At 39.3% G+C, this 25,961-nt stretch overlaps 1 protein-coding gene across 1 annotated transcript; it reads left to right on the top strand.

The window, feature by feature from the left end:
• The first annotated feature begins 6,495 nt into the window (after positions 1 to 6,495).
• Positions 6,496 to 19,341, top strand: dele1 (DAP3 binding cell death enhancer 1). The gene is made up of 12 exons (XM_002932301.5): positions 6,496 to 6,610; positions 8,553 to 8,661; positions 9,937 to 10,063; positions 11,565 to 11,709; positions 13,121 to 13,282; positions 13,373 to 13,476; positions 13,940 to 14,042; positions 14,441 to 14,586; positions 14,993 to 15,151; positions 15,900 to 15,992; positions 17,317 to 17,476; positions 18,811 to 19,341. Exons 1-12 carry the CDS (start codon positions 6,580 to 6,582, stop codon positions 19,071 to 19,073), a joined length of 1,602 nt encoding a protein of 533 aa, XP_002932347.2. The 5' UTR covers positions 6,496 to 6,579; the 3' UTR covers positions 19,074 to 19,341.
• The last annotated feature ends 6,620 nt before the right edge of the window (positions 19,342 to 25,961 follow it).

Raw genomic sequence — 25,961 nt, 5'->3', positions numbered from 1 at the left:
ATAAATGATGGAAAAATATAGGATGTACAAGTTCTGGGTACTGAAACTATGAACATTTATTATTCTGAATATAGTCTGATAACTAAATTACACCAGAGAGAGAATTACTGGGCTTGAATGATATGTCAGATTTTATGGTGATCTAATTGTCGGGTTTTTTTTTTCTTCTTCCTTCCCTAAAATTTTTTTTCTCTCCTTCCCTATTTCTTTCTCCTTTATATACAGTTTTATTTAGTGTATGGTGCGACTTGTATTATACTGTATAAAAAAGCTTTTATTGTATTTTTGTCATTACATTACTTCATGTATATACGCTTATGGGGACACATGCGCATTATGGCGAGATTCCTGGCCGTTTATTCCTGATTGTGCGTGCAATCATATATAGCCGTTGGTTCATTTGCACACAACTAATGGACATTGGCTCTTATTCATGCGCGCAACTTCTGGATGTCCTATGAACGTCGGCTTACTTGGGTCCACTCCCTTCTCTGCAAAAATAGGCCAATCTAGGAAAAAATCAAGCAAGTAAATATTAAGTGAATATAATGCAGACTCAACCCTCTAGTGGCCAAAGGAGGGAAAAATACAATATTGAAAAATTAAGTCCGCAAAAAGTCAATACTGTATATACTCAAGTATAAGCCTAGTTTTTCAGCACCCAAAATGTGCTGAAAAAGTCACCCTCGGCTTATACTCGAGTCGGGTGCCATGGGCCCCTCCAGACTAGCACCCTCTCTCCTTTGTGTGCAAATTAGGCCTCCCACAACCAGACCCTCCAGTGCCCTGGCCTAGGCTCCCACTAGCAATACTTATTCCCCCTTACATCTCCTCCGGGACTGGGTCTGCTGCCAGTTTGCCAATGTGCAATGAGCGTGGGGTAGTACTCATATTGTTTTTGTTGACCCTCTTCTCCGCTTACAGAGCTAGTTTACTGTTTTTCTTTGAAATAAATATTGAAAAACATATACCCCACTGATGCCTCACTTAATGTCATTTTATTGGTATTTATTTTGATTATTAAAACTTAGCAGTAGCTGCTGCATTTCCCACCCTAGGCTTATACTCGAGTCGATACGTTTTTCCAGTTTTCTTAGGCTTATATTCGGATCGGCTTATACTCGAGTATATACGGTAATTAAAAATACAAATCTTTATTATAAATCATTAAAAAATCATACCCCATGTATGCACTCCCTTCTCTGCTCTCACGCCAGCTCTAATTAATTTAGTGCACATGTGTGCGGGTTGCTATGGCTTAAAGTGATACTGACAGCAAAATAATACCTCTGATTATATGATTCTACCTCCAAAAACACCTATTACTCATGCTGACCGTTTTCTCCAGAAAGTGCTTGTTTTTGAAATAAACTCTTCTTAACATCCTGGACACGACTGTCAGACAAGCCCGACTGTCTCTGTTAAGCCTGTCAGTCAAAGTAGGAGCAGGCTGACGTCAGGTCTCTGAAAGATCCTCCTCTTTTCCTTTTCCCTTAATTTGAGCAGCGTCAGCAATCATGTGACCCTGATGCGTGTGCTGCCGCAGTCAAAACAGGCATAGGAATGAACAAGAAGCGTCGGAGCGCTTGTTACTAAGCGCCGACGTGCGCGATGACGTCACCGATGACGTCATCGCGCACTGAAGCAAGAGAGGGCAACGCTGGACCGTCGCCGATTGGTTGAAAGGTGAGCGTTTTTTTGATTGCAGGGGTGGCGTTCCAGGAAGCCGGAAGGGAAGAAAGAAGATGGCGGCGTCGTGGGACTCACATTCAGAAGGTGGCGACAGAGGAGCAGCTGGACTGAGGGATTTTTTTTTTCAGTGTTTCAGAAGCTAACGTGAGTATATAACATGGCCAGAAAAAAAAAAAAAATTTACACCATGTCAGAATCGCTTTAAGCTTTTACTAACAAGTATCTATGTATTTTATATCTGTTGGAGCGGGTATGATTTTTATGGCCCCGAGGAAGTCACTTGATGATGAAACGTGTGGGCCTCATTGACTAATTCGTTCATTGTACTGCAACAATTGTAAGTTCAACTTTTATGTATTAAATTGTTTGCCTTTGATTTTACACTATGGGGCAGATTTATCAAAACACAAGTTCGAATCCCGTATGGGAAAAATTCGGATTGGAAACAAAATTTCTGAAGATCGCAAATATCATGAAAATGCTAACGAAAAAACCGTATTAGTCACGATAATATCGTATTGGCGATCCAAAAGTTACAAAATTTTCATACCGAAAACCGATCTGATTTTTTCTCGCTAAAGCGCCGAAAAAGTCACGCAAGGTACGAAAAAGTTGCAGAAAATATGATTGGACCGATCGAACGAACACTCGGAGTGTTCGTGGATAAATAAATGTGCCCCTGTGCGAGTGTTCCTATCTGTTTTCATGTGTTTTTAGATACCAGTAGATTAATTCACTACGCGAGGTGGCTGCACCCCCCACTGGTTACATAAATGGAAAGCCCCCCAAACTACACTAACTATGTCCCCCCCCCTCACCTTCCTGACCACTAACCCAGGCCTCTTGGGCCTCCTCTCCCTCCCCCTCCCAAGGGTCTGGTGCCCCTTCCCTCAAACTAACTTCCCAACTACTTCCCCCTCCATGGGGCTGAAAACTTGCCTGAGTGTTAGCCCCTTCCTCTTCCTCCTGTTGGCCCCACTCAGACAAGTCTTGGCCGCCCCCCCGCCCCCCCGACAGGACTGAAATCGGCCAGATCTCAATCGGGCAGGTTTAAAAATCTAGTCAGATCGGGGACCGCATTGGCTCGTTGATGCGGCCCCGAACCGACTTTGCCTATACCCGCTGGGTGAGCAGTAGGGCCCACTGACACTTGGGCCCACCGGAAGTGTAATTTGCAAAATAAATACCCAATAGGTTCTTTCAGTTGTTCTTCCTTCTCCCAGATCTTCATTTTTATCTCCTCAAGCTTTGATGTTACAGCCTGTGAGCACGGGGGAGGCACAAGGATAGGAGCAAAGGGGAAAGAAAGGAGACAGTTATGATTATACCTGTATAGATGGTGCCAATAGTTCCTTTATACAGTGAGGGCAGGGTGTGGAAATCCCTGCCGGGTGATTTTGTGGTGGCAGATAATGGCACAAACCCATGTTACCTATAGTTTGAAAAACACTGAGTTTCTCATCAGAGTAATTTTTCAATAAATAATAATTTTTCAAGGACTGCATCAGGGACAGTGATAATCATAACTCCTGTGATAACCAAACGTTTTTCTCATAGATGTCTCTGTGTGTTCATAAATATCTGTGGTGAAGGTAGGGAAGTGGCTTCAGTGCATATTTTGCTAAGGTCAAAATCAGGCCTGGAGTACAATCCATTCTCATCAGTGGCTCTGTGTAGCTGCACTGACAGGCACAGCTTCTCTTTAGTCTGAGTGTAACTACAAAGAATGGAGATTGGCCCAAAAAATGCAGGCATTTAATCTAATCTAATCTCCAGTTTGTGTAGCTGCATTCAGGCTGAAGCTGTGCCAGCTACATGGAGCTGCTGATGAGAGCAGATCCGCTTCTCTCTGTCTGGCTGCAAAACAGGAGTGGATTGGTTGTCAGGTTTGACTTTGCTCTACAGGTGACTGACTAGTTGAGTAATATGTGTGTAGTTAATACCACTGGGGGCTGCTAAAAATGGGCAAATGCAGGGCAGGGTGGGGTAAAACTGGGTGGTGTTGCTAAAAGAAAGGTTAAGTTGAAGAATTGGATGGATTAGAGAGGATGAGGTTAGAGAGAGTTCCACTGTAAAACCTTATTGGCTCATATGAGGCTGAAAGGCACAGGTAGTCATAGACACAGAAATTAGGACATATGTAAATGTATGTACCATATTATTATACACACTGAACACTAATTTCTGGGAAAACTAAAATATTTCTTTATTCCATAGGTAACAACCTTCACCTTACCTTCACCATAGGTATTTATGAACAGTATTTTTAAGAGTGTACACCCTTCCTAAAAGTAACACTAAAAAACTACTTTTCAAAAAATATGGAAAGGTTTAAGCGATCTGGAAAATAAAAGAAACACCAGCTGCTGACTGAGTCTGGAATGAGCTTTTATCGACCTGTGTATAGTCAGCTTTCAGAGGAAATTTTGGGCAACCAGCGAATTGTACCATGTGTGCATCTCTGCATTTGCATCTGTATATTACATCTCTATGGAAATGCAGAACAGCCCCAGTTGTATAAATTAGGAATTAGGATTGTTTGACCCCCAGTACCAGGAGGTAAAAGAAATTGTTGGGCTATGGACTGCGTAATATGAGTATGGGTCCCCACATAACTATCATGGCTTGGTCTCCATTTTGTCTGCCTACAAGTTCCTTGTGAACTGGCATCATTTTAGGAATATGTTATCAATACATCCAGGTCCAGACTGGGATTCAAATAGGCCCTGGGATTTTAAATTCACAGAGGCCCAAACAGCCTCCACCAGGCAACTAAATAATGACTTTACATGGCATCTAACAGCAGCCCCCCTGGCATTTGCCAGAATCCACAGATTGCCAGACTAATCCTGAATACAACGTGTTGTGAGCTGCCTGCTTAATCTTTCAGCAAGTAGTGTCCCAACCAGTCACATACTCAGACCTATTTGGGGTGTGGGGATATCCAGGACTCACAAGCCAACTGTTGGCAGTGGATGGGGTATAACCATTTTGGGTCTCATCCCAGTGACTCCTGCTTATTAACCTCATTCTGCCATTTGATATTCATTCCTGCATTGCAGTGATTTCCTTTGCCTTCTATTCTACAGTGTTTAAAGTCCATTTTAGCCTCAGGGGGTGACACCACGAGAGCTCAACTTTTAAAGTTCCACTTGAAAGAATGCAGGGAATTCAACTGCATGTTCAGGCAAGAAACAAGTATCCCAATGCAGTGATGAAGATGTGGGGACCCCAACTGTTCCCTATTAAACCCTTATCCTAAGTATAGAACCAGCACATTAGACATGACACTAAAGCTAAGCACAAATTATGTTTTTGTTTGCCGATGTCACATTATCCTTTTTAAAATAGCCACTAACAATTTGGGCCAGTCATAACAACGATCGATTTGTTTCACAACAGTTAGATCATAATTGGGGTGACCTGTCGGAAAAAAAACGCATCTATGTGCCAATGTGGTTCATGTTGTGACTGGATTTTCAATTTATAATGATGTTTGGGTAAGCAGTCTAAATGTAGTTTATATAGCAACCTAGCCACAGGACAAGGATCACTAAACCAGTGCTGATATTTTCCATCTTTGGCAATGTTTTTTTAATGGGGTTTCATGAGGGCTCAGGATACTACCATTTTTCCCTCCATCTCCTATTCAACTGCTTCCTGCTATTCCACAAACTGGGACTGTACTTTATAAATAAGTAAAATGACTCATGTGTGAGCAATGTCAACAGCATTGTCCACAGTCTTGTGCATATCAAGATGTCTGTGCCAGTAAACCCCTTCCTTCCCTCAGCTACAGCCTGTTCAAGCCTATTTATGCTGGGCAGCTTGGATATATTGCAATATATGGACAAATAATACTTGTTTTGCTTAAAGTGAAGCTTAATGCACAGAATGTCTTAATGTCCTCTATATATTGATAATTAGTGAGTGTCTCAACTTTCCCAAGTGTTCCAGGTTCCCATAGTGTTTAAGATCATGGCAAGTGCTGATTCTCTGGGGTAATTTTTTTGAAGGTTTCATTTTTTTCAGAGATTTGTAATTTTTTTGCGCTAAAACACAATGTAACTTTTTCATTTAGAAAGTTTTTATATAGGGTGGCATATATATATATATATATATATAGAAATGAGTTGCTGGAAAGCTGCACACCATAAGAACAAGATAATACCTGGGTGCTCGTGCAGGAGGTATAGATACTCAGGGTAGGATTGACAGAACACGCAGGGTTTTCATATGAAAAATCACAAAGGTGTAGATGAATAAATGTGAGGCTTTATTCAGTCCGACCTTTCAGTTCCTATCTGGAACTTTCATCAGGGACAGCCTACACCTTTGTGATACTGTCTGTATATATATATATATATATATATATATATATATATATTTATATATATATGTAGCTATAAAAGTAGATCTTCAGGTGTGTGGTCACCTTAAGCCACTGTCCTTGTCGTATTTATTTGGCCAGAGGGAAACGGGGTGAAAACACAAGTTAATCTTTTCAAATGTATAGGTACATGAAACTGTAACAGAGCCGCTGCAGCTAGCTTGAGGAGACGGAAGGATTCTTCAGACCCGCCCCCATATTTAAAAAAAATATATACAGAGTAGCGCGGCTTTCAGTGTCCACCAACTCAGTGCCACACCTTTCCACCGCTCCCACTCCCCTCTGGCTCAGTATATTGCCCTTTACACTTTAACTGCTATGATTATTATATTCCGATGACTGCCTATGCAGCTGTGCTGTTATTTTGCCCTATTCAAAGATGGCCCTTCTATATGGCAACATATGGCTGACGTGCGGAAGCACTTGGGACGCTCACTTTCCTCAACTGCGCATGCTCAGTGTAAAGGGAAAGTCCATGACTGAACTGGTTGGGGAAAATGTGGAGGTTGCCGGGCCTTGTATGCAGAGGTAGGAATAATCCTGGGAAAGGGCTGTGAAATGCGCCTCTCGTTCTGGTAGTGGGTAATTTTATATAGCGAGATGACATTAGCCTGCTCGGTTATTTGGGGCAGTAGGGAATTACGCAATACACTGTCAGGGTTGTACCTTAATCTGCCGCTAGGGGGTGTAGATAGAAAGACCTCTATGAGAATGTCATAATGTTGAATATTTGTTCTGCAGGATATGGATCGCCTTTTCCAGCTGAATGGAAGGCAGGGGCTACTCGTACAACTCTCCCCCCCCCCCCCCCCCCCCTTTACTTTTAGCAATTGATATGTGTTGGTCCTATTGGACTTGATTTCTTGAGTTTGGGTGTTCGAATGATTCTGTACAACAAATCCCAGAATGTTTTTCACTCACCTGGCATAAAAAAAACTGTATTGCTATTCTTTCTTTTTATTCTAAATTCTTTGCACATACAGGGTTTCCTGAGGTCTCTGGGCCCAGCAGAATTCAAAACCCATTACCAGGGGCATCATAGCTGTAAAGAAAGCAGGCCCCTGTCGTTATGTCCCTGATGCTAGGGGGCTGATTTACTAACCCACGAATCCGACCCGAATTGGAAAAGTTCCGACTTGAAAACGAACATTTTGCGACTTTTTCGTATGTTTTGCGATTTTTTCGGATTCTTTACAAATTTTTCGTTACCAATACGATTTTTGCGTAAAAACGCGAGTTTTTCGTATCCATTACGAAAGTTGCGTAAAATCTGGCGATTTTTCGTAGCGTTAAAACTTGCGCAAAAAGTTGCGCTTTTTTCGTAGCGTTAAAACTTACGCGAAACTTTGCACCTTTTAAGTTTTAACGCTACGAAAAATGCGCAACTTTTCGCGTAAGTTTTAATGCTACGAAAAAAGCGCAACTTTTTACGCAACTTTCGTAATGGATACGAAAAACTCGCGTTTTTACGCAAAAATCGTATTGGTAACGAAAAATTCGTAAAGAATCCGAAAAAATCGCAAAAAATACGAAAAAATCGCAAAATACCGATCATTACGAAAAAAACGCAATCGGACTCATTTCGACCCGTTCGTGGGTAAGTAAATCAGCCCCTAGGTGTTGTGATGCTAGCCCTGTGTATTCAGTTTAAGAGACTGATATTCTGGGTACCCAGTATTCTTAGGTGGCCCCTCATTTTTTTTTTCATTTTGTGTTATTTATTTACCATTTACTCTTAATATTATGTGCACTTATTCAGTGACTGGGAATCTAAATTTAAAAATGGGTTCTGAAGTGGAGGAACATCCCCCTGCTGGTACTGGGTCCATTCCTGTCCCAAAAAAGTCATTATATGTACCAGGAGGTTGCACCAAACTAAATGAAATGAAATGAAGAGCTGACTGTTGGCTCATTTGGTGTTTACGCTGTGATCACCTGATTTACCTGGATATTGCATAACAGCAGCGAGTCAGGCCTAGCAAAATAATTGTTTGTTTCTCTGTTTTGTAGCACTTCTTATTTATTTCTCAGATGTACAAGGTATTGGCAGCTTGCCAAAGGCACAGAAAGTGTAATAAAAATCTGCAGTTTAAAGAGGATCTTCACGCAAAAATTTTTTTTTTTTGCATAATGAAAGCAGATGTAATCTTAACCAACTTTGCACTATATATTAATTAAATATTTTCAGCTCATTTAAAATGATTTGATAATTGTATTGCTGCAGAAAGCAGTATTGTTTTTATTTTTTTTTCTGTTCTCTGGTTATGACCTTTGAAACAATGTAGAAGAAATCCATTAACCCTCCAGTTATGTTACTCAGCTGGCTTGCTATTCGATTCAGGAACCAGCAGTGCAGAAAATATACAAACATTCATACAGATGCCACTTTCATTATTTTCATCTTTTATGCTTATGAAATTCTTGATTGCTAACTTGTATTTCTCTGTTTATTCCACTGGCCTTTTTTCAGCCCTAAACCGCTTCCATGCACCAAATGTTCCCAGTTATGTTCATGGGGAAGCTGAGGCTCTCAGTCCCTCATCCTTGATTCCACTTGGGCAAAATGTAGGTGGTCGGAGGTAAGTAAAACACCTGTAGGGCTCAGTGCTTATGATTTGGTCAGATTTTGCCTGGTTGTACAAACAAAAGCGACAATAAAAACAGCATTTATGATTCTTACTGAAGATATTAATAATGCTATAATCTTTGTATAGGGAATTTAGAACTACACCAGTTTGATAATGTAAGTGATGTAGGCAGCATATCAGTAAGTGGATTTTATTTATCAGTAAGAAAGTAAAAGGAAATCAACTTTGCTTATAAACTATATTATTATTAAATCGTTTTAATAGTTCAGTTTTCTTTAAAAGAGTCATATATAATAACTGAAAATACCCCCAATGTTGTAGGCAATAATGAATACTATATGGTGCAGGTTTTACTTTTGGCTACAATATTGTCATCTTTTAAAACTGTTCCTTTATTGAAGCTCCCCATAGATCTGATTCTGTTCCTGGCCATGTTTCAAATGAGGAATGGTTGTGTCCTAGCAGCCCCTGCCAGAATAGTTGAAGTGGGATAGTCAATGCAATCAGACAAGCATAGAGAGGCTTCAGTTTCCTATCAGGTCCATCTAGCTGCTGATTGCAGTGTGCCGAGTGCCGCTGGCACCCCTGCATAGCTTGGCAAAGGAGGCAGCAGGAACTGGAACACACAGGCAGGACTAGTAGCTAGCTGGGCTAGTAGCATATCTGAGTCACTGTGTTCATGTGCAAATCCTGTTTGAACAGGGAAGCTACAAGTCTGTTCTGTGTTTCAGGGCCCTTCTGGATAACACACCTGCACTGATATAACACCAAAAACTCCTTTAGTTTAAGTTGGTATTCCCAAATTATGAAGTGATCCAGTAGAATTAGGACTTTCAGAACTTGATTGTTGATTCAACACCTTCTGTTAATGAATTTAACATGGCTATGTTCCCTTTTAGCAAAAGAAAACAAACAGTAACCCCAATAAGGTTTTCTTTATACCAATGCATTTTAATAATCCAAGAGTTTTGGCCTTGTGATTGTGTTAATCACAATCACCAAAAAACCAAAGCAGCCTAGGTATAGGGCACCAATAGCATAACTGTTATCATTTTAATTTTCATTTAACAGCTAAAGCTTTTAAGGCTCCACAATGGTCTTTTTTGGGTAGGTGGGTGCACGCAAATTCTAATGTTTATTTTGTAATACAAGAATATGCATTGCAGACTTCTATACTGTAACTACTTGAATTCTTCAACATCAGCAAGGCTGAACTGTATTTTTCTCGTTCATATTAAATGCTTAGTAATATGTTTCTTTTTTCAGCTATACATGTAACTCATCCAGCCACCAGACTGGACAAAATGGGCAAGATGGGCAGAAGAAAAAAGAGACATATCGGTCATTTAATTGCCAACTGCCCCATTACTCTGTGCTAGATGCTTTTGGATGGGTAAGAAAAAAAGTCACACTCTACATTGTTTGAGTTACCACAAGATAATATATAAAGAATATGTTTACAGTTGCTAATGTAACAACATCTCATGGCATATATATATATATATATATATATATATATATATATATATATATATATATATATATATATATAAAAGGAACAAATGTCAGCACTCTTAGGGTTTCCACAAACGATCAAAGAAGTCATTGAATATTGCAAACGGTGAAGTTTTATTACTAACGTTTCAGTCCTCACCTGGGACTTTCGTCAGGTGAGGACTGAAACGTTGGTAATAAAACTTCTTTGATCGTTTGTGGAAACCCTAAGAGTGCTGACATTTGTTCCTTTTTGCAAATTTTTGGCTCTAGCACCAAGGTTTAGTACTAATTGTTCGGTGTGCTTCCCAGTCTGGACTTTGTATATATATATATATATATATATATATATATATATTGTTAAAAGCCCTCTCAAGTCATGGTTCGCTAATAAAAGCATATTATTCATTCAAAAAGGCCACCTATGCAATCAACTTGATGCATTTGATAGTGAAATTCCATGTTTCTAAAATTTTCCTCTGCAGCCCATATATTTATCAAATGATGGCCAGTGGTTGCTGTAGGTGCTTACTGAGCATGCTCAGGAACCGTCCAGTGTTTTCAGGGATTTTTCCATGCTGCCCAGTTCAGCTCCGGCCTCCACCTTGTGTGCCTAAGTAGGATTCTTTATGTAGAAGAGTCTGTGAGAATATGTTGTGTCTGGCATCATTTAAAACTTATTTATCCTTTATATTAAGGCTGGTACAGCAATGATATTCATAATGTATCCACGATGGATCATCCTTCGAAGGGCTTTGGTTGTCTTTAAATGTTTTTATACAACCTGTTTAGATGTTTGGATTATATCCCTTTATTTTACTTTACATAAGTAGAATAAATTTATACTATTAGTATAGTATTAACATTTTTTTTCCAATCTGTTTTGAGATTTAAAGGAGAAGGAAAGGCTAAGTCACTTGGGGGTGCCGAAATGTTAGGCACCCCCAAGTGACTTAGATCGCTTACCTTTTACCCCGGGCTGGTGCCCCTGTACGGAGAGAACAGCACCAGCCTGGGGTAGCAGCAAGCGCTTCCTACTTCCTATTCGCTTGCGCGCGCATGCGCAGTAGAGTGAAAAGCCGAACTTAAACAAGAAAGTTGGCTTTTCACTCTACTGCGAATGCGCTGGCCCACGGATTTCGCCGGCAGAAGAAAAAGGAAGGAGGAAGCGCTTCCTGCAGGTACCCTGGCTGGTGCTTTTTTCTCCTAACAGGGGCACCAGCCCAGGGTACAAGGTAAGCGATCTAAGTCACTTGGGGGTGCCTAACATTTTGGCACCCCCAAGTGACTTAGCCTTTCCTTCTCCTTTAAAGCCATGACGATAAAAAGCCTTCTAATTGCAAATAGTATTTGCCTAAATGTAATTGTACAGTGAATAAACTTCCTTTCCTGTACCACAGGGGGCTGCAGCTGTGTTCTTTCTGCAGTTGGCTAGACATGCTTCATTTCAGAGCTCCGTTACCAACTCTCCCAGGGAAGACAGGTGTACCCAGCGATCATACCTGGAACAAATTCTTCATTCTCTTGCACAGACTCAAAATAATTGTAAGTAATGCACATTATCAACACCATTGTTGTCTTTCTGTTTTGTATTTTTCCAAATGTAAAAATTGGCTGAATATCTAAAATCAGTTTGTCAGTTCACTTCAAAATAACCTGGGACTGAAGTAAGTGATAGTAACACTGTATAAAATAGTCCTTAACGTGTGCAATGTCTGTTATGCAGGAGGATCTCTGACGTATAGGAAGGATTATTTACTCAGATAATGTCTTGTGCTTGTCATACTTAAGCAGTGCAAGCTTTATTTTTGACTTTTAAGGGCTCTGGCACACGGGGAGATTAGTCGCCCGTGACAAATCTCCCTTGTCACAGGCGACTAATTTCCCCGAACTACCATCCCACCGGCGAAAATGTAAGTTGCCGTGGGATGGCACACGCTGCGCAGGCGATTCTCCTTCCTCTAGTGATTGAAAAGGGATCCGAGATTTTATTGTTGTTTCTCACTTTTGCCACTTGGAGATGGTATAGTTCTCTCACCCAGGCTATATACGTTTGGGGGATTCCCATTCTTCCCATTGTGGCCCACAGGTACTCCCACTCCATGAAAGTCGAAAGCCTTCTCGTTGTCGAGTGAGGCGACTAGTCTAGTGCCTGAGTTATCATGCTGTATGGCTAAATTAGTCTCCTAATGTTAGTGTCTGTGGCGCGCCCAGGCATAAAGCCTGTTTGTTCGGGGGAGATTATAGTAGGGAGGTGTTGTGCTAATCTAGTGGCAAGCACCTTTGCCAAAATTTTTGCGTCTGCGTTAATTAGGGATATTGGTTTGTATGATGCACATTCCAGTGTATCTTTCCCTGGCTTAGGGATTAAGATTATGAGTGTTTCCCTCATTGAGGTTGGCAGGGGTTTGCCGTTTCTGACTTCGTTAAATAATTTTACCAGGAGTGGGGCTATTTGTTTGACATATTTTTTGTACCACTCCATTGGTATTCCGTCTAACCCCGGGGTTTTACCTGCTGGGAAGGCACTTATTGCCACTTCAACCTCAGGGAGGGTGATCTCCGTAGCGAGTTGTTGGGAGATTTGCCGGGCTAATCTTGGAAGGTCTGTGCTTCCTAGATATTCTTGGATTTCATTGGGGGGCGTTTGTAATTTGGAGGTGTATAAATCTGTGTAGTAACTTGCCAGCCTATGGTTAATTTCTTTTGGTGACGTAACTATTTCCCCGTTAGGTAATTTTATGGCCGGGATGGCCATGGGGGGTAATCGCAGGGTTATTCGCCTCAGCGCGGAGCACTAGGTTTTTGCTCCCTACTCGGACGCCATGCGGCCACGCCCCCCCCATACAAAGATTTTAATCATCGTTGAAGGTTTATGATTAGTGGTTTATAGCTCTGCCCTCAATTCACATTTGAATGTTCAATAATTAATTTAGAAAAAACTTTCTTTTATCAGCTATAAGATCCCAGATTCTGCCCAAAAGAGCTCCGGCAGGTGGCTGGAATGACGTTCGACTGCAAGAGAAATCTGTAACGGATGAGAGTGGGAGTTCTACTGAAAGCACTAGTTTAGCCTCTTCTTCTGAAAGTGGTTTGGTTCATCCTAATACTGATGAAGGTGACTTGTCTAGTCTAATGTCCCATAGTCTGTTAATAAACTGTCAATGGCAAACTGTTCTTATTTTGCCCACTTTTGTTTTTGTCTTAGATGCCTCACAGCTTGCAAACTCTGTCAATTTCATTACTGTCAAAACCAAAACTCCTGTTCCTGATTCTGTTGTAAAAGCCGCAGCAAAAAGGCACAGCAAAGAGGTAACACTTCTGCATCCAAGATAAGGATATCTTTTTATTCTGGCAAATGTAATCTGTTAGTTTTGCATTGAAATTATTATTTCAATGCATATAGATGGGATGTATTGGATATAGATTAATGGCTGCTAGTACTGTTTACTCATTGTTGGCATAAATGTCTCCTCTTTACAACTGATGAGTTTAGTTCTACAAGTGGGGTATGTCAGTACTGCAGATTCTGCCCTAGACATCTTTGTATTGATTGCATTTCAATATAATATATACAATATATACAGAATATCCTTATAATTTCTATTTCCATAAATATTCAATAATTTTTCTGTGATAACTATATCTACCTACAGTGGTCTTCCTAGTAGAGGAAAGCTGTAACCAAGTAAGAATCCAGAGCTTTTAGTGTAGTCTTAATACATAAACTAATTTTTCATTTGGGTTTATGGTACTTTCTTCTTTTATGTTCTAGGTTCTGGTACCTGAAGACAACCTGGGGGAATCACTTCCATTGGCAGCATCTAAGCTCTTGGATGTAGTTGAGAACAGTGTTCCTGTGGTGCTAAATATCTCCGGTAACTAGCAGACTTTATTTGGCCTTGATGTATAATGTAACCTTGATGGGCCTGTGATTCCAGGGTTTTATAGTGTTGCACATTTTAGAACTAGAAAGGCTGTTTTGTCTGCTGGACAGAATGCCAGAAGCTATCCTGATTCTGGAGGCATTGAACTATAGAATTGAGGAGAGGCGTCCTGTATCTTGAATTCTGTTAGTGCCAGTGGCACAGAACATGGTCAGGGTGCCCTAGGCAGCTGTTGAGAAGCTAAGGTTAGGGGTTGTAGCAAACGATCAAGCAGAAAATCAAGTTTGCCTATCATATAAGCTGATGCTGCAAGGTTTTAGAGCTGTCAAAGTTACACTTTGGAATGTACATGTGTTTTTTTTAATATTCTGATGTCTGCTTTTTCTCAGGCATTATTAGCGCAAGAGACAGAGCAGATTACAACACAGCTTTCCAATTTTTTCAGCAATCTGCAGACAGTGGATACAGCAAGGCACAGTTTAATACTGGAGTTTGCTATGAACAAGGGAGAGGTGTTGAAAAGGACATAAATAAAGTAAGTGATAGCAACGTGGTTGTAAGCACAATATTATTATGTTTTGTGTGTGTGTGTAACTGGTTAGTGAATTCTGTGGCATGTTAAACTTTTGGTTAGAACTTTCATATTGGTGCAAAATGAGCATAGCCTCTACTGCAGGTGCAGCACTAAGATTAAATTACAGCTTAGTTTGCAGTGATCCAATTACCAGAACAGCCAGAACATATATCATGCATGTATTAATAATGCATTTTGGTTTTTCTATAAAGAATTTATCATTTTACCCTCTAATTTGGGCTAGCAAGTTAGTCTACGTACATTCTTTTCCACATGTATTTTTCATGTAGATATTCACAGATACACAGTTCTGCATTAGCTCCTAAGGGGTCGTATCTCCTTTAACCTGCTTCTATTTTAATTCCAGGCTGCAGCATATTACCTCCTTGCTGGAAAAAATGGACACATGCAAGCTAAATATCGCTTTGCACGCTGCATCTTACAAATGCAATCTAAAGCTAAGTTAGAGGACATCCAAACTGCTGTGCAGATGCTCAAGGAAGCAGCTGATGCAGGGCTGAAAGAGGTTTGTGTTCAAAAGCACATAATGACATATATAACAGTATATTACAAAACAGGGGTGCAACAGTATCTAAAAGTGGCCATACATGGCAGATTTAAGCTTCCGATTTGCCCCATTCGGTCTTCAATTTATCTGCTTGTGTATGAAGCCCTCAGACAGGCCTGTACAACTGTTATCTGGCAGAAAACAGAGCAGATGTCAATTGGGCAGGTTTAAATATCCCATTGGAATGAGGACCGCATTGGTCTGCATACCTGTCTTGTTATACGATTGTTTGTTCCTTGGGGTAAATGATCGGATAGGCTGATATTGGCCCACCTCTTTCAGTATGTGGCCATCTTAAGACAGATGACAAGAATGATAAAGTCCATTAGTTATTTTTGTATGACTAAATGGTGCCTTTTTAGATGATTATTTTAACATAAGTAGGAAAAGAACAACACAAGTAAAAGGTTGTGTTTCCGTCTTTTCTTTAAAAAAAAAACAAAAAAAAAACAGCAGGTATTTTTGATCCATTGTATTCTCTAACCTTATCCATTCCATTTTTTAAAAAAATATATATTTTTTTTTTTTGCAAATCAGCTTTAGATAGATTTCATGGCTTGGGCCAAAGAGGAATTACAAGTAAATTTCTTGAATTGACACGTCTACATTTATATTCCTGAACATGGAACATTTTTGGTTATTTAAAGAAGCTTGGTATATAATGTCTTGTAACAATAGGCAATCAATATCATCTTTTTATTTGCAGGCACAAGCCTATCTAGGAGTTTTATACACTAAAGAGCCATATTTGGACCCTCAGACAGCTGTGAGATACATATGGATGGCTGCTGAAAATGGGGTGAGGTTCAATAAAGGAACTTCTGTTGAAAAGGCCCGCATAAAAAATGTTGCCATCTGAAAGCTTGCAAGTTTCCTAGGCAAAGTCAAGCCATATTGTCAATTCAAGTTTATGAGTTGTATTTGAGTTTCAAACTCAAAAGTTTGAATATTCAAGTTTTTTAAATTTACCACATTCGATATGCGAGTTTAATCAATTTAGAAAAACAAGATCAAAATAATAATTCACCACCCTTTGTTATATGCACCCAGGCATAATTGCCTCTACTCAGCTTGCACACAATGGTCTGTGCACAGTGGATGTAAAAACTGTATTTTTTCATGTTCATCATATGTGTTTATACATTTTTTTTCTTTTATCTCTAATTTTTTTGTTTAATTAATGACATTTGTATGTTTTTCCTGTGCTTGCATAGGTTACTCCAAAAATATAGACAGATTATTTGGCTTCTGATAAAACTGTGTGTGAATGTGGTAGGGATTTAGACTGTAGGAACCACAGGGGCAGGGACTGATATAAATGATGTATAATCTCTGTAAATTGCTGCAGAATATATCAGTGCTTTATAATTAATAATAATAACTCTTCTATCATCAATGACTACTTCAGTAAACCATGGCAATTGTTTAATTACACACAAGATGGCGCTGCATCCCTTAGTTAGGAATAAATAGTAATAGTTTGCAAAGAGGAGGGAAACACCTTTCACATGTATAATTATAATTATTATTCTTTATATAGAGCTCATTCATATTCCAAATTGCTTTATATACATATTACAACTTTCACTTAGTGCATGCAGTACTGGTTGCATTCAAATATGTAATTTAAATGAATCAGTCATCAAATTGTAAGTGATCTGGTAACCCACAAATAAACAGTAAGATAGTTTGATAGACTGGGATTTGGACAATAGTCACCTTGCAGAGGGAAGTAACATTAAGTAGTTTACTACTGCTGAATCAGTTAACAAGCAATAAGGACTAAAAAAAAACACTGCCACATTTCCCTTTCCTAAACTCTAGGGGGCAGATTTATGAAAGTGAGTTTACCACAGGAAAATCTTACCCATTTCTATTCATTCCTATGGGATTATTAGAAGCATATTTATCAAACAGTGAACTTTAGCCTTCACCCACTGATAAATACACTTCTAAAAAATCCCATAGGAATAAATAGAAAGTGGGTGAATTTTTCTCTGGTGAGATTCAATCTCAAATTTTATTAAATCTGTCCCTAAGTGTATGTGAGTAAAATAGGCAATAGAGTTTAGAGTCTAGAGTTTTCAAGGCATGCTTGTAAAAATGATATTGTTTTTTATTAGGATAATCAAAGTAGGTATTACCTAGGAGTGTGCTATGAAAAAGGATATGGAGTTCCGGCCAACAGGCTAGAGGCACTAAGACATTATGAACGAGTTGCCAAAACCGGCCATGGAGCAGCTAAGCAGAAGCTTAATGAATTCCATGAGAAACAGAAAGAAGGTGAGAGTTACTTTGTTCAGGTCAATAGACAACATTGTTGGTCCCTTTGCCAATACCGGTTCCCCAACTCAAGGAATAGTCAAAGGGGCATATTTATTACAGTGTGCAAGCCAACATTACTGGTAATGTTGCCCATAGCAACCAGTTGGCAATTTAATTTAAATGGTCAAACAAAAGCAAATATCTGATTGGTTGCCAGTGATGTTGGCTTACACCCTATAATAAATATGTCTCTTAGTGAGAGACTATACAGTGGGTATGCTCTGCTGAATCACATGGCCTTGGCTATTATAAGCTCACCCTGATTTACAATCATTTGTTCCTTCTCCGTATTTAATTCTTTTTATTTTCTTTTAAGTATTTTTAAGTAGCACATCCACCCAAATGCAATTCTAAGCAGCTTTCCAGTATGGACAACTGCCTTGATCCATCAAAAACTCTCCTATTACCTGCCTTAATCTTTTACAGATAATATGAATTTCAGTCAGGGAGGATGTAATAAATTACTGACTGATGTTTTTATCAGCCTTTCTTGGCCCTCAGTGATCCAGGCTGCTACTGGAAGATGATCTCTGCATTAATCATCTAGTTCGGCCTCCATCCATGTTGACCAAGTGTAATATATACAGCCAGACCCGCAAGACCCGCTGCTGCATCATGAGCTAATAGTTACATTGGAATGCTAGGCTATTAGGACAGCATGGTGTGAAGCTGGTGGGAAATTCTATAACAGAAGTTAAAGGAACAGTAACACCAAAAAATAAAAAGAGCTTTAAAGTAATAAAAATATAATGCACTGTTGCCCTGCACTGGTAAAACTGGTGTGTTTGCTACAGTAACACTACTATAATTTATATAATAAGCTGCTGTGTAGCCACGGGGGCAGCCATTCAAGCTGGAAAAAAGGAGAAAAGGCACAAGTTACATAGCAGATAACAGATAAGTTCTGTAGAATACAAGGGTGTTTTATCTGTTATCTGCTAAGTGCCTGTGCCTTTTCTCCTTTGAATGGCTGCCTCCATGGCTACATAGCAGCTTATTTATATAAATTATAGTAGACTTTCTGAAGTAAACACACAACTTTTACCAGTGCAGGGCAGCAGCACATTATATTTTAGTTACTTTTATACACTTTCATTTTTTGGTGTTACTGTTCCTTTAAGGGGAAAAGTTTAGTTGATTCTGCTACTTATATGCATTTGTTATTATTCTTATGGCAGTGATTCTTACAGTTGTTTTGTTTGAGCTGCTTCCTGTTGCTTGAACTATACAGAATGCTTTTTTCCCTTCTGCCCCCGTGTTTTTCACTCTACATTGTTGTTTCTTATTCACAGACCTTAATTCATACTCCATCAGCCTTAAGGCAGCTGCTTCGAGTCCCTGCCTTCCTGTCATGGAAAGAGTGAATATCCTGGCAGAAGAAAGAAGCATGCACTATGGCAGCGGATCAAGTGGCTTTAGATTGCCTCAGTCCATGAGCACTGGAAATCTGCTGGCATTGTCCCAGGCAGCCAGCAGCAGCTACACCCTAGCACCAGTGCAGTCAAATACTGACAAGCTCAAAATGGTCTCTCTCAAATTAATTGGCGTTGGATGAAAACTGTACGTAGAATATACCTTATAGCACTTAAACCAAAGATCTCTAGCACAGGTTAAGCTTTTGTAATTGTGACATGCTACCACAATCCATATGGATTAATTGTCTTTTTTTGTACTCAAGTGAGTGAGTGAGTGATTTGCCTGTACTCCCAAAGCACTGGCTCTTTGCACTTATGGGTTATTACTGTTGGGGAAAGTTTGGCTACAACAAACATTTATTATGCAGGAAAAGGTCCTGACATATTAAAAGCATCATTGGATGAATTTGGAGACGAATACGTTTTTTTATAAATATACTTTTATTATTTATACAACTGAGTAGAAGCTACACCTTTTCTTGTATAAAGTGAGAGGTCCTTGTGGATTACAGAAACATTTGTTGATGGTCATTGGCCTGTCTTAGTAAGAAACTAGCCACTCCTCTATTTAAGGATACATAAATAGAAGATATTGTTCCCTTTTTAAATGTTATATTTTCTATTTTATAGAGAAAACAAAACCCTCTATCCTACTTATAAAGTGTTATCCCCCTCCCCAGATGCATAGGTCCTACATGCCCCCATGCCTTGTCTTTAAATGTTGTTGATCAACAGGGGTGGTGTTTGCCCTGCATCGTATCTGGTGTCTGGCTCTTCGTCAGTAATTGCGCCCCCCGTCTAATGGTTTCAAATTTAGTGGCTGAGCACAGCTTTCCCCTTTTTTTTTGCTATTTTTTTCTTTGTAGGTAATTGCCAACCAACAGTAGTTGTGCTGGAAGCCAGGACCACATAAAATTTCAATGCTCATGCTTCGGCTTGATCCATGACTGCCAGGGAGCCAGCCACCGGATATGATGCAGCCACATGTGGCCAGATATTCACCCAGTATCAGCCTATTGTATCCCAGCAGCAAATTTAGTCAATAAGTCACTTAAAAATCCAAGTGCCTAAAGGAACAACATTAGATTGCAAGCTCTACAAACCAGACAGGCTGTACTGTAAAGTTGCTGTCATTTAATGTAAATAATAGACCTTTTATGCATAGTAAAAGGACAGCACTGTTCTTTACAAATATACAATGTAATCTTACTGAAGAACTTAACTGTGCCTTTAAGGCCTTGTTTACATGCCATCTGTATCAGGCACGGTTCTGTTAGCCATCTACATTATATGCAAAATAATATTATCTTCATTAAAATTTGAACTATATGCAACTATGTATTGCATAAATTAGTTTGTTGTTTAAATGGTTTAAAAGGGTTTAGTTTAAACTTACTGGTGAGACAAAGTGAGTAATTATTTTCTGTCTGCACTGATTTTTGTGTAACACCTTATACAGGTATGGGATCCCTATTCCAGAAACCCTATTATCCAGAAGGCACTGAACTATGGGAAGGCTATCTCCCATAGACTCTATATTAATCATAAATAATTCTGATTTTTACAAATGATTCCTTTTTCTCTGTAATAATAAAACAGTACCTGTACTTGATCCCAACTAAGATATAATTACCCCTTATTGGGGGCAGAACAGCCCTATTGGGTTTATTTAATGGTTAAATGATTCCCTTTTCTCTGTAATAATAAAACAGTACCTGTACTTGATCCCAACTAAGATATAATTACCCCTTATTGGGGGCAGAACAGTCCTATTGGGTTTATTTAATGGTTAAATGATTCCCTTTTCTCTGTAATAATAAAACAGTACCTGTACTTGATCCCAACTAAGATATAATTACCCCTTATTGGGGGCAGAACAGCCCTATTGGGTTTATTTAATGGTTAAATGATTCCCTTTTCTCTGTAATAATAAAACAGTACCTGTACTTGATCCCAACTAAGATATAATTACCCCTTATTGGGGGCAGAACAGCCCTATTGGGTTTATTTAATGGTTAAATGATTCCCTTTTCTATGTAATAATAAAACAGTACCTGTACTTGATCCCAACTGAGATATAATTAATCCTTATGGGAGGCAAAACGACCCTATTGGGTTTAATTCCTGTTTAACTCAGAAGTGTACCAATGCCCCCATGCAGAATATTTGGAGGAGCGCGCCGTACAGCAAACTGCATGCTTCCCCCTCTGTGCCCACTCACGTGTTTGCGTCTGCCCATACAAATGGCTGTAGAGGAAGCTGACCTCATAGTCCGGGTCCCCCTGTGCCCTGGACCGTTTTGGGACCACAGGGTTTGCTTTCACTATATTTACACTACTGGTTTACATGATTTTTAAATAGATTTAAGGTATGGTGATTGAAATTATAGAAAGATCCCATATCCCAAGCATTCTGGATAACAGGTCCCATACCTGTACTCTATATACACAGAGACTGTGATTTTTTTTTATTTTGTATTTATGTTTTAATATTTCATGTACACTTTATATTTCATATAATTTTTGATTATCTTCATTTTTGCAAACTGCCACATGCCCTAATTTTGCTTCAAATACTGTGAGCCACAAAAATGGTGCAACGTCTCATGTAAACAAGGCCTTAAAAGACAGGGAAAGTGAAAATCACTGGGGGGTACCTGTTTGTTGGAAACCTCCATTGTTTATAATTCTTGATGTTTCACAGGCTGGTGCTACTTTCTTAGCTCCTGCCGGGGTATATTTCTAACATTGGAGCACCTCTATCTTTCAGCCCTTCCCAATGGAGCTTTCTGAAATATACTAAAAATGTGCATACCTTTGCAGGGTTATGGGTCAGGATTCCATCAAGTACGGTAACTTTCTCCATTAATCTGGCCCCGCAAAGCTTATTTAATCAAGGTTCGATTAGATTAATTGTTTCTCTCCTTTTAATGACAACATCATAACAGGACATTCTGTAACATACTTGATGTTAACTTTAAACTGCAAACTCTATTTTAGTCTTGGTGATGAGCTTAAAAACCCCAATAGTGTATAATTATGGGGCAAGGGTGCATCAGGTTTATTGCTCATCACTGCCTTAAACCCATTTAGGTATAAAAAAGCTACTAATTGTGGTACCTCTAACCTTATAGTGACCATGCCTTTTGTAATGACAAGGTATATCTAATTTAACCCCAGGACTAAATATGTGTGGATATAAGGTGAGAAGGCAGACAATGTGGCCAATGATTTGGCACAAACTTAAGCACATCTCTGGGTGTAACTGTCTCTGCATATACCTTCTTTGTTTTGTATTTGTGTTTGCATTTCACATATTTTAAAGCAAAATGAACGCACAAAATAATTGCATGCCATTGCACTGGCATTGCAACTGCCAAAAATAAGGGGGAAAATGTACTTAAAGGAGAACTACTGTTAACGTAAACATGCTGAAACTTTAGTGGATGGTTAATAATTCTTCATAAATACGTTTAGGCTTTTTCCTACAGTTCCTGAGATACAAATGGCTTATTTATATGGTTTCTCAGCCAAACATACTTCTACAAACAATGCAAACATGCAAGATTGTCAGTAGCGCAGTGCAAATTGCTGATTCATTGTAGAATTAGCTATAAAACTCACAGATAAATAACCAAATGTAAAAATACTATTAAATACTACAGTGAAACCATATTTTACATTTTCCTGGAATTTAAGTCGTTTTGCCGCCACCCCCTGGGAACATGTAAAATCAGGTCCTTGGATCAATGATCAAATCATAATTGCCGCTATGCAGGCAGTTGGATCAGGGACCACATCAACACACACATGCGGTCGTTGATGTGAATAAAAAAATGCCAGGTGAAGATCTGGTGATTTTCAGCCCGATATTGGTCTGGTAGGCTTGTTGGGGGTTTCCATACATGGGCAGATAAGCTGCTGAATCGGTCAGAAGGGGCCAAATAGGCCTTAAGGGGATTTTGTTTATATCAGGGCTGTTTTATGGTTTCTGAAGTCCTGCTTACCCTACCAAGAAGGCTGATCAAATGACAGACTAAAAAAATTAAACCGTAAAATGCAGAGAAATCAAACTCCGAATAAATGTGCTATATATATATATATATAGTTACTGTAGTAGGAGTAGATAATCCAAGAAAGCAGCGGAAGAAGGAAGATTAGAAAGGCAAATAAATTAATTGCAAATTGTCACAGAATATCGATGTATAAATTAATACCAGAGCTAACAGATAGGAAAACATGAATGCCTGTTCATCACAGTAGGGGTAGGATAAACCTGTGGATGTGAAAGTATCCACATTCTTCAGTTGCATAGTTGTTGCAGTGCTATTTAATATGTTATTGTGAAGAATACACCGGACATCTTAACCTACGCTCTTCCTCAAGCCATGCACGCCAAGAAACAAAGCTACAGGAAGCCAACATACATTAATGCTTGCATTTTCTTGTTTTTCTATTTATCCTCCATCAGTTCATGGGTATGTGGTATGCAGGATGTTTTTGTTTTGCTTAGTCGGTTTGTGCCAAAGCTTAGTATTAGTCTGTTGGAATTGCTTCCTATCCACTGAGTGTCAAACAAATGCCTATTTTTTAATCCTTCCTAAATATAAATATTTTTCGAGCTTTGTCGTTGGCCTTTTCATTGTGATTATGATCTGTTTAGAAAATGACATTCACTGAATTCCACAGGGCAGAAAGGTGAAGATTCACTGCTATTATTAATTAAGTTTAAACGCAGGGGTGTCTAAATCAGGTCTTAATGTGGCCACACACGTGGCGACTTTCGATCTTTCGTTCCAATCCGCCACTAACGTTTAGGGCTAAAATGGCAGATAAGGAGGTAGAAACAATAGGATTTCTACCTCCTTCTGCCGATTCAGCGCTGAAGGAAGATTTTGCTCAGGCGCCTTCTATGGCACCCGATCAAAATCTTTTAACCCGCCCGATCAGCGAGTCGACCGATATCAGCAGCCTCCTGCGATATCGGTCGCCTCGCCGACTTGCCATACACACACCGAATATCGTACAAAACGATACGATATTATTGGTGTGTATGGCCAGCTTTAATGTGGCCCTTATAGGGATTTTATGGGACCTCTTTACCATCTGCAGGTGGGTCAGCCCATAGAACAGGGCAGTGTTGAAACTACTCTGTGCTGGGCCCCTCTAAAAAAAAAAACTTTGCATGGTCCCGGAGCAGAGTAGCAAAAACCCCTCCCCACCTCCTCTCTCTCCCTGTGCTGGGGCGTCTTGCAGCCCAGCCCACACATCACTAATGGAATCCCTTATAAAGATAATGCAAGGACAGTCATTTTTGTCAGTATTTTAATCACAGGTGGCAAAATATATGAATCTTATGGGAGAAATTGACCCAGAGTATGAGAAGTGGTTTGGGCTGTTCCAATTAGAATGAAATAAATGCAAGAATGCACACCACTGAATAAACTGAGCACTTGAGCACTAGATGTAATACAAACGGGGCTAGGTAATTGGGAAGTGGGTTCCATTCCACCAGATAACACAGGAAAAAACTGATTTGGAGCTGAATCGTCAGATATGGAGGTAGAACCAATAGGGACCTGACGATTCAGCCCTAAACACAGATTTTGCTCAGTTGCCTTCAACGGTGCCTGAGCAAAATCTTCCGTCCCACCTGATCGACGAGACGACCGATATCCATGGCCTTTGCCAGAAGAGGTGGCTTTGAGGTTTTACAGCTCCAACTGTTATTTACACTTAAACAAATAGCATGCAACCCCCTGGCAATGCAAGTTAGCTATTTACATTAGAATGACACAGCTGCACAGTTGTGAAGTGTTGTCCTTGTGTTATATTAGCAAACAACATTCCCTATATTATAAATATATATAATATAATGGTATGACTCCTACACACTCCCTACACACAGCACATAGGGGCACCCAGGCCCCACTGAAATAAAATGGATGAAGCCATTGATAACTAGTAGGCTATAACTGTAAAACAGAAATATATAAATACTCTGTCAGACAGGAACCCTATATGGCCACAGATGTTTAACAAATAGCTTGTGTGAAATATGAATGAGCTGAGGCATATCATATATTTAATATCCCTAAAATGTATAAAACTTATGAATAAGTTGATGGTCAGCCAATTAATAAAAAAAATTCACCAACATTAAAATGAAAGGGAAAAAAGAAAAAAAAAAAAAACCCAGGTATAGCTTTAAACAATTTTAATTTCAGCTTTACTCCTTCTGCCCTATTCCATGGCCAGCACGTGATAGCCAGACTGCAAGAAGCAGCGGAAACTCTCCTGTTATGTCTTATATAAATATATAACACAGTTTTCTAATAAGGAAACCCAAAAGAAAATCACATATGTGAAACAAATGTTTAAACTTCTATGAAGTAATGGAACCTATTACATAGCCTTTTATATTGCATAACTTGCATGTCAGTGTACTGACCTAACACAATACTGTTTTTGTGGAATGCAAAAGGGTGGTCCAGCAACACCCAGCAGTGTGTAAATGCTCATAGTGAAGAATATCCTTTGATCCATAAATAAGGCACATATGGCATGGCTGGAATGACGGAGCTGAAACCAAAAGAATCTTCTATGCTGTTCTACAAATGTACTGATTTTCTCTATATCTATTTAATATTGTGGAAACAATTTCCTAGTGACAGATATGGCATAAACACGTGTCCTTTCACAGCATAATCTTGTAGTTTTGGGACCAGTATTTTTGCATAATGAAAGAAAATTTGTATTTGTAAATGTAATTGCATTCAGATACAGTATTTGTTTATTCCTTTCTGTTCTCTGGTTCTGACTCTTAAACAAAGTGACAGAAGTCAGTTTTCCTTCAGGTCTCGCCTGGAGAAAAACAGTGTCTCAAGAGTCAAAAAAAGTCATAACCTTATAACCTGTAAAATTATCATTGTGTAACGAATACTGCACATAAAGTTGTTTAACCTTCTAAATTGGTTGAAAAGAGTTGGCTATGTAGTTCAGCATAAGCAGTGAAGCATATTTTCTCAG

This window comes from Xenopus tropicalis, chromosome 3 (assembly GCF_000004195.4).
Source record: "Xenopus tropicalis strain Nigerian chromosome 3, UCB_Xtro_10.0, whole genome shotgun sequence".
NCBI lineage: Eukaryota > Metazoa > Chordata > Amphibia > Anura > Pipidae > Xenopus > Xenopus tropicalis.
The sequence above is the reverse complement of the archived record's forward strand: the minus strand, read 5'-3'. Positions and strand labels throughout refer to the sequence as shown.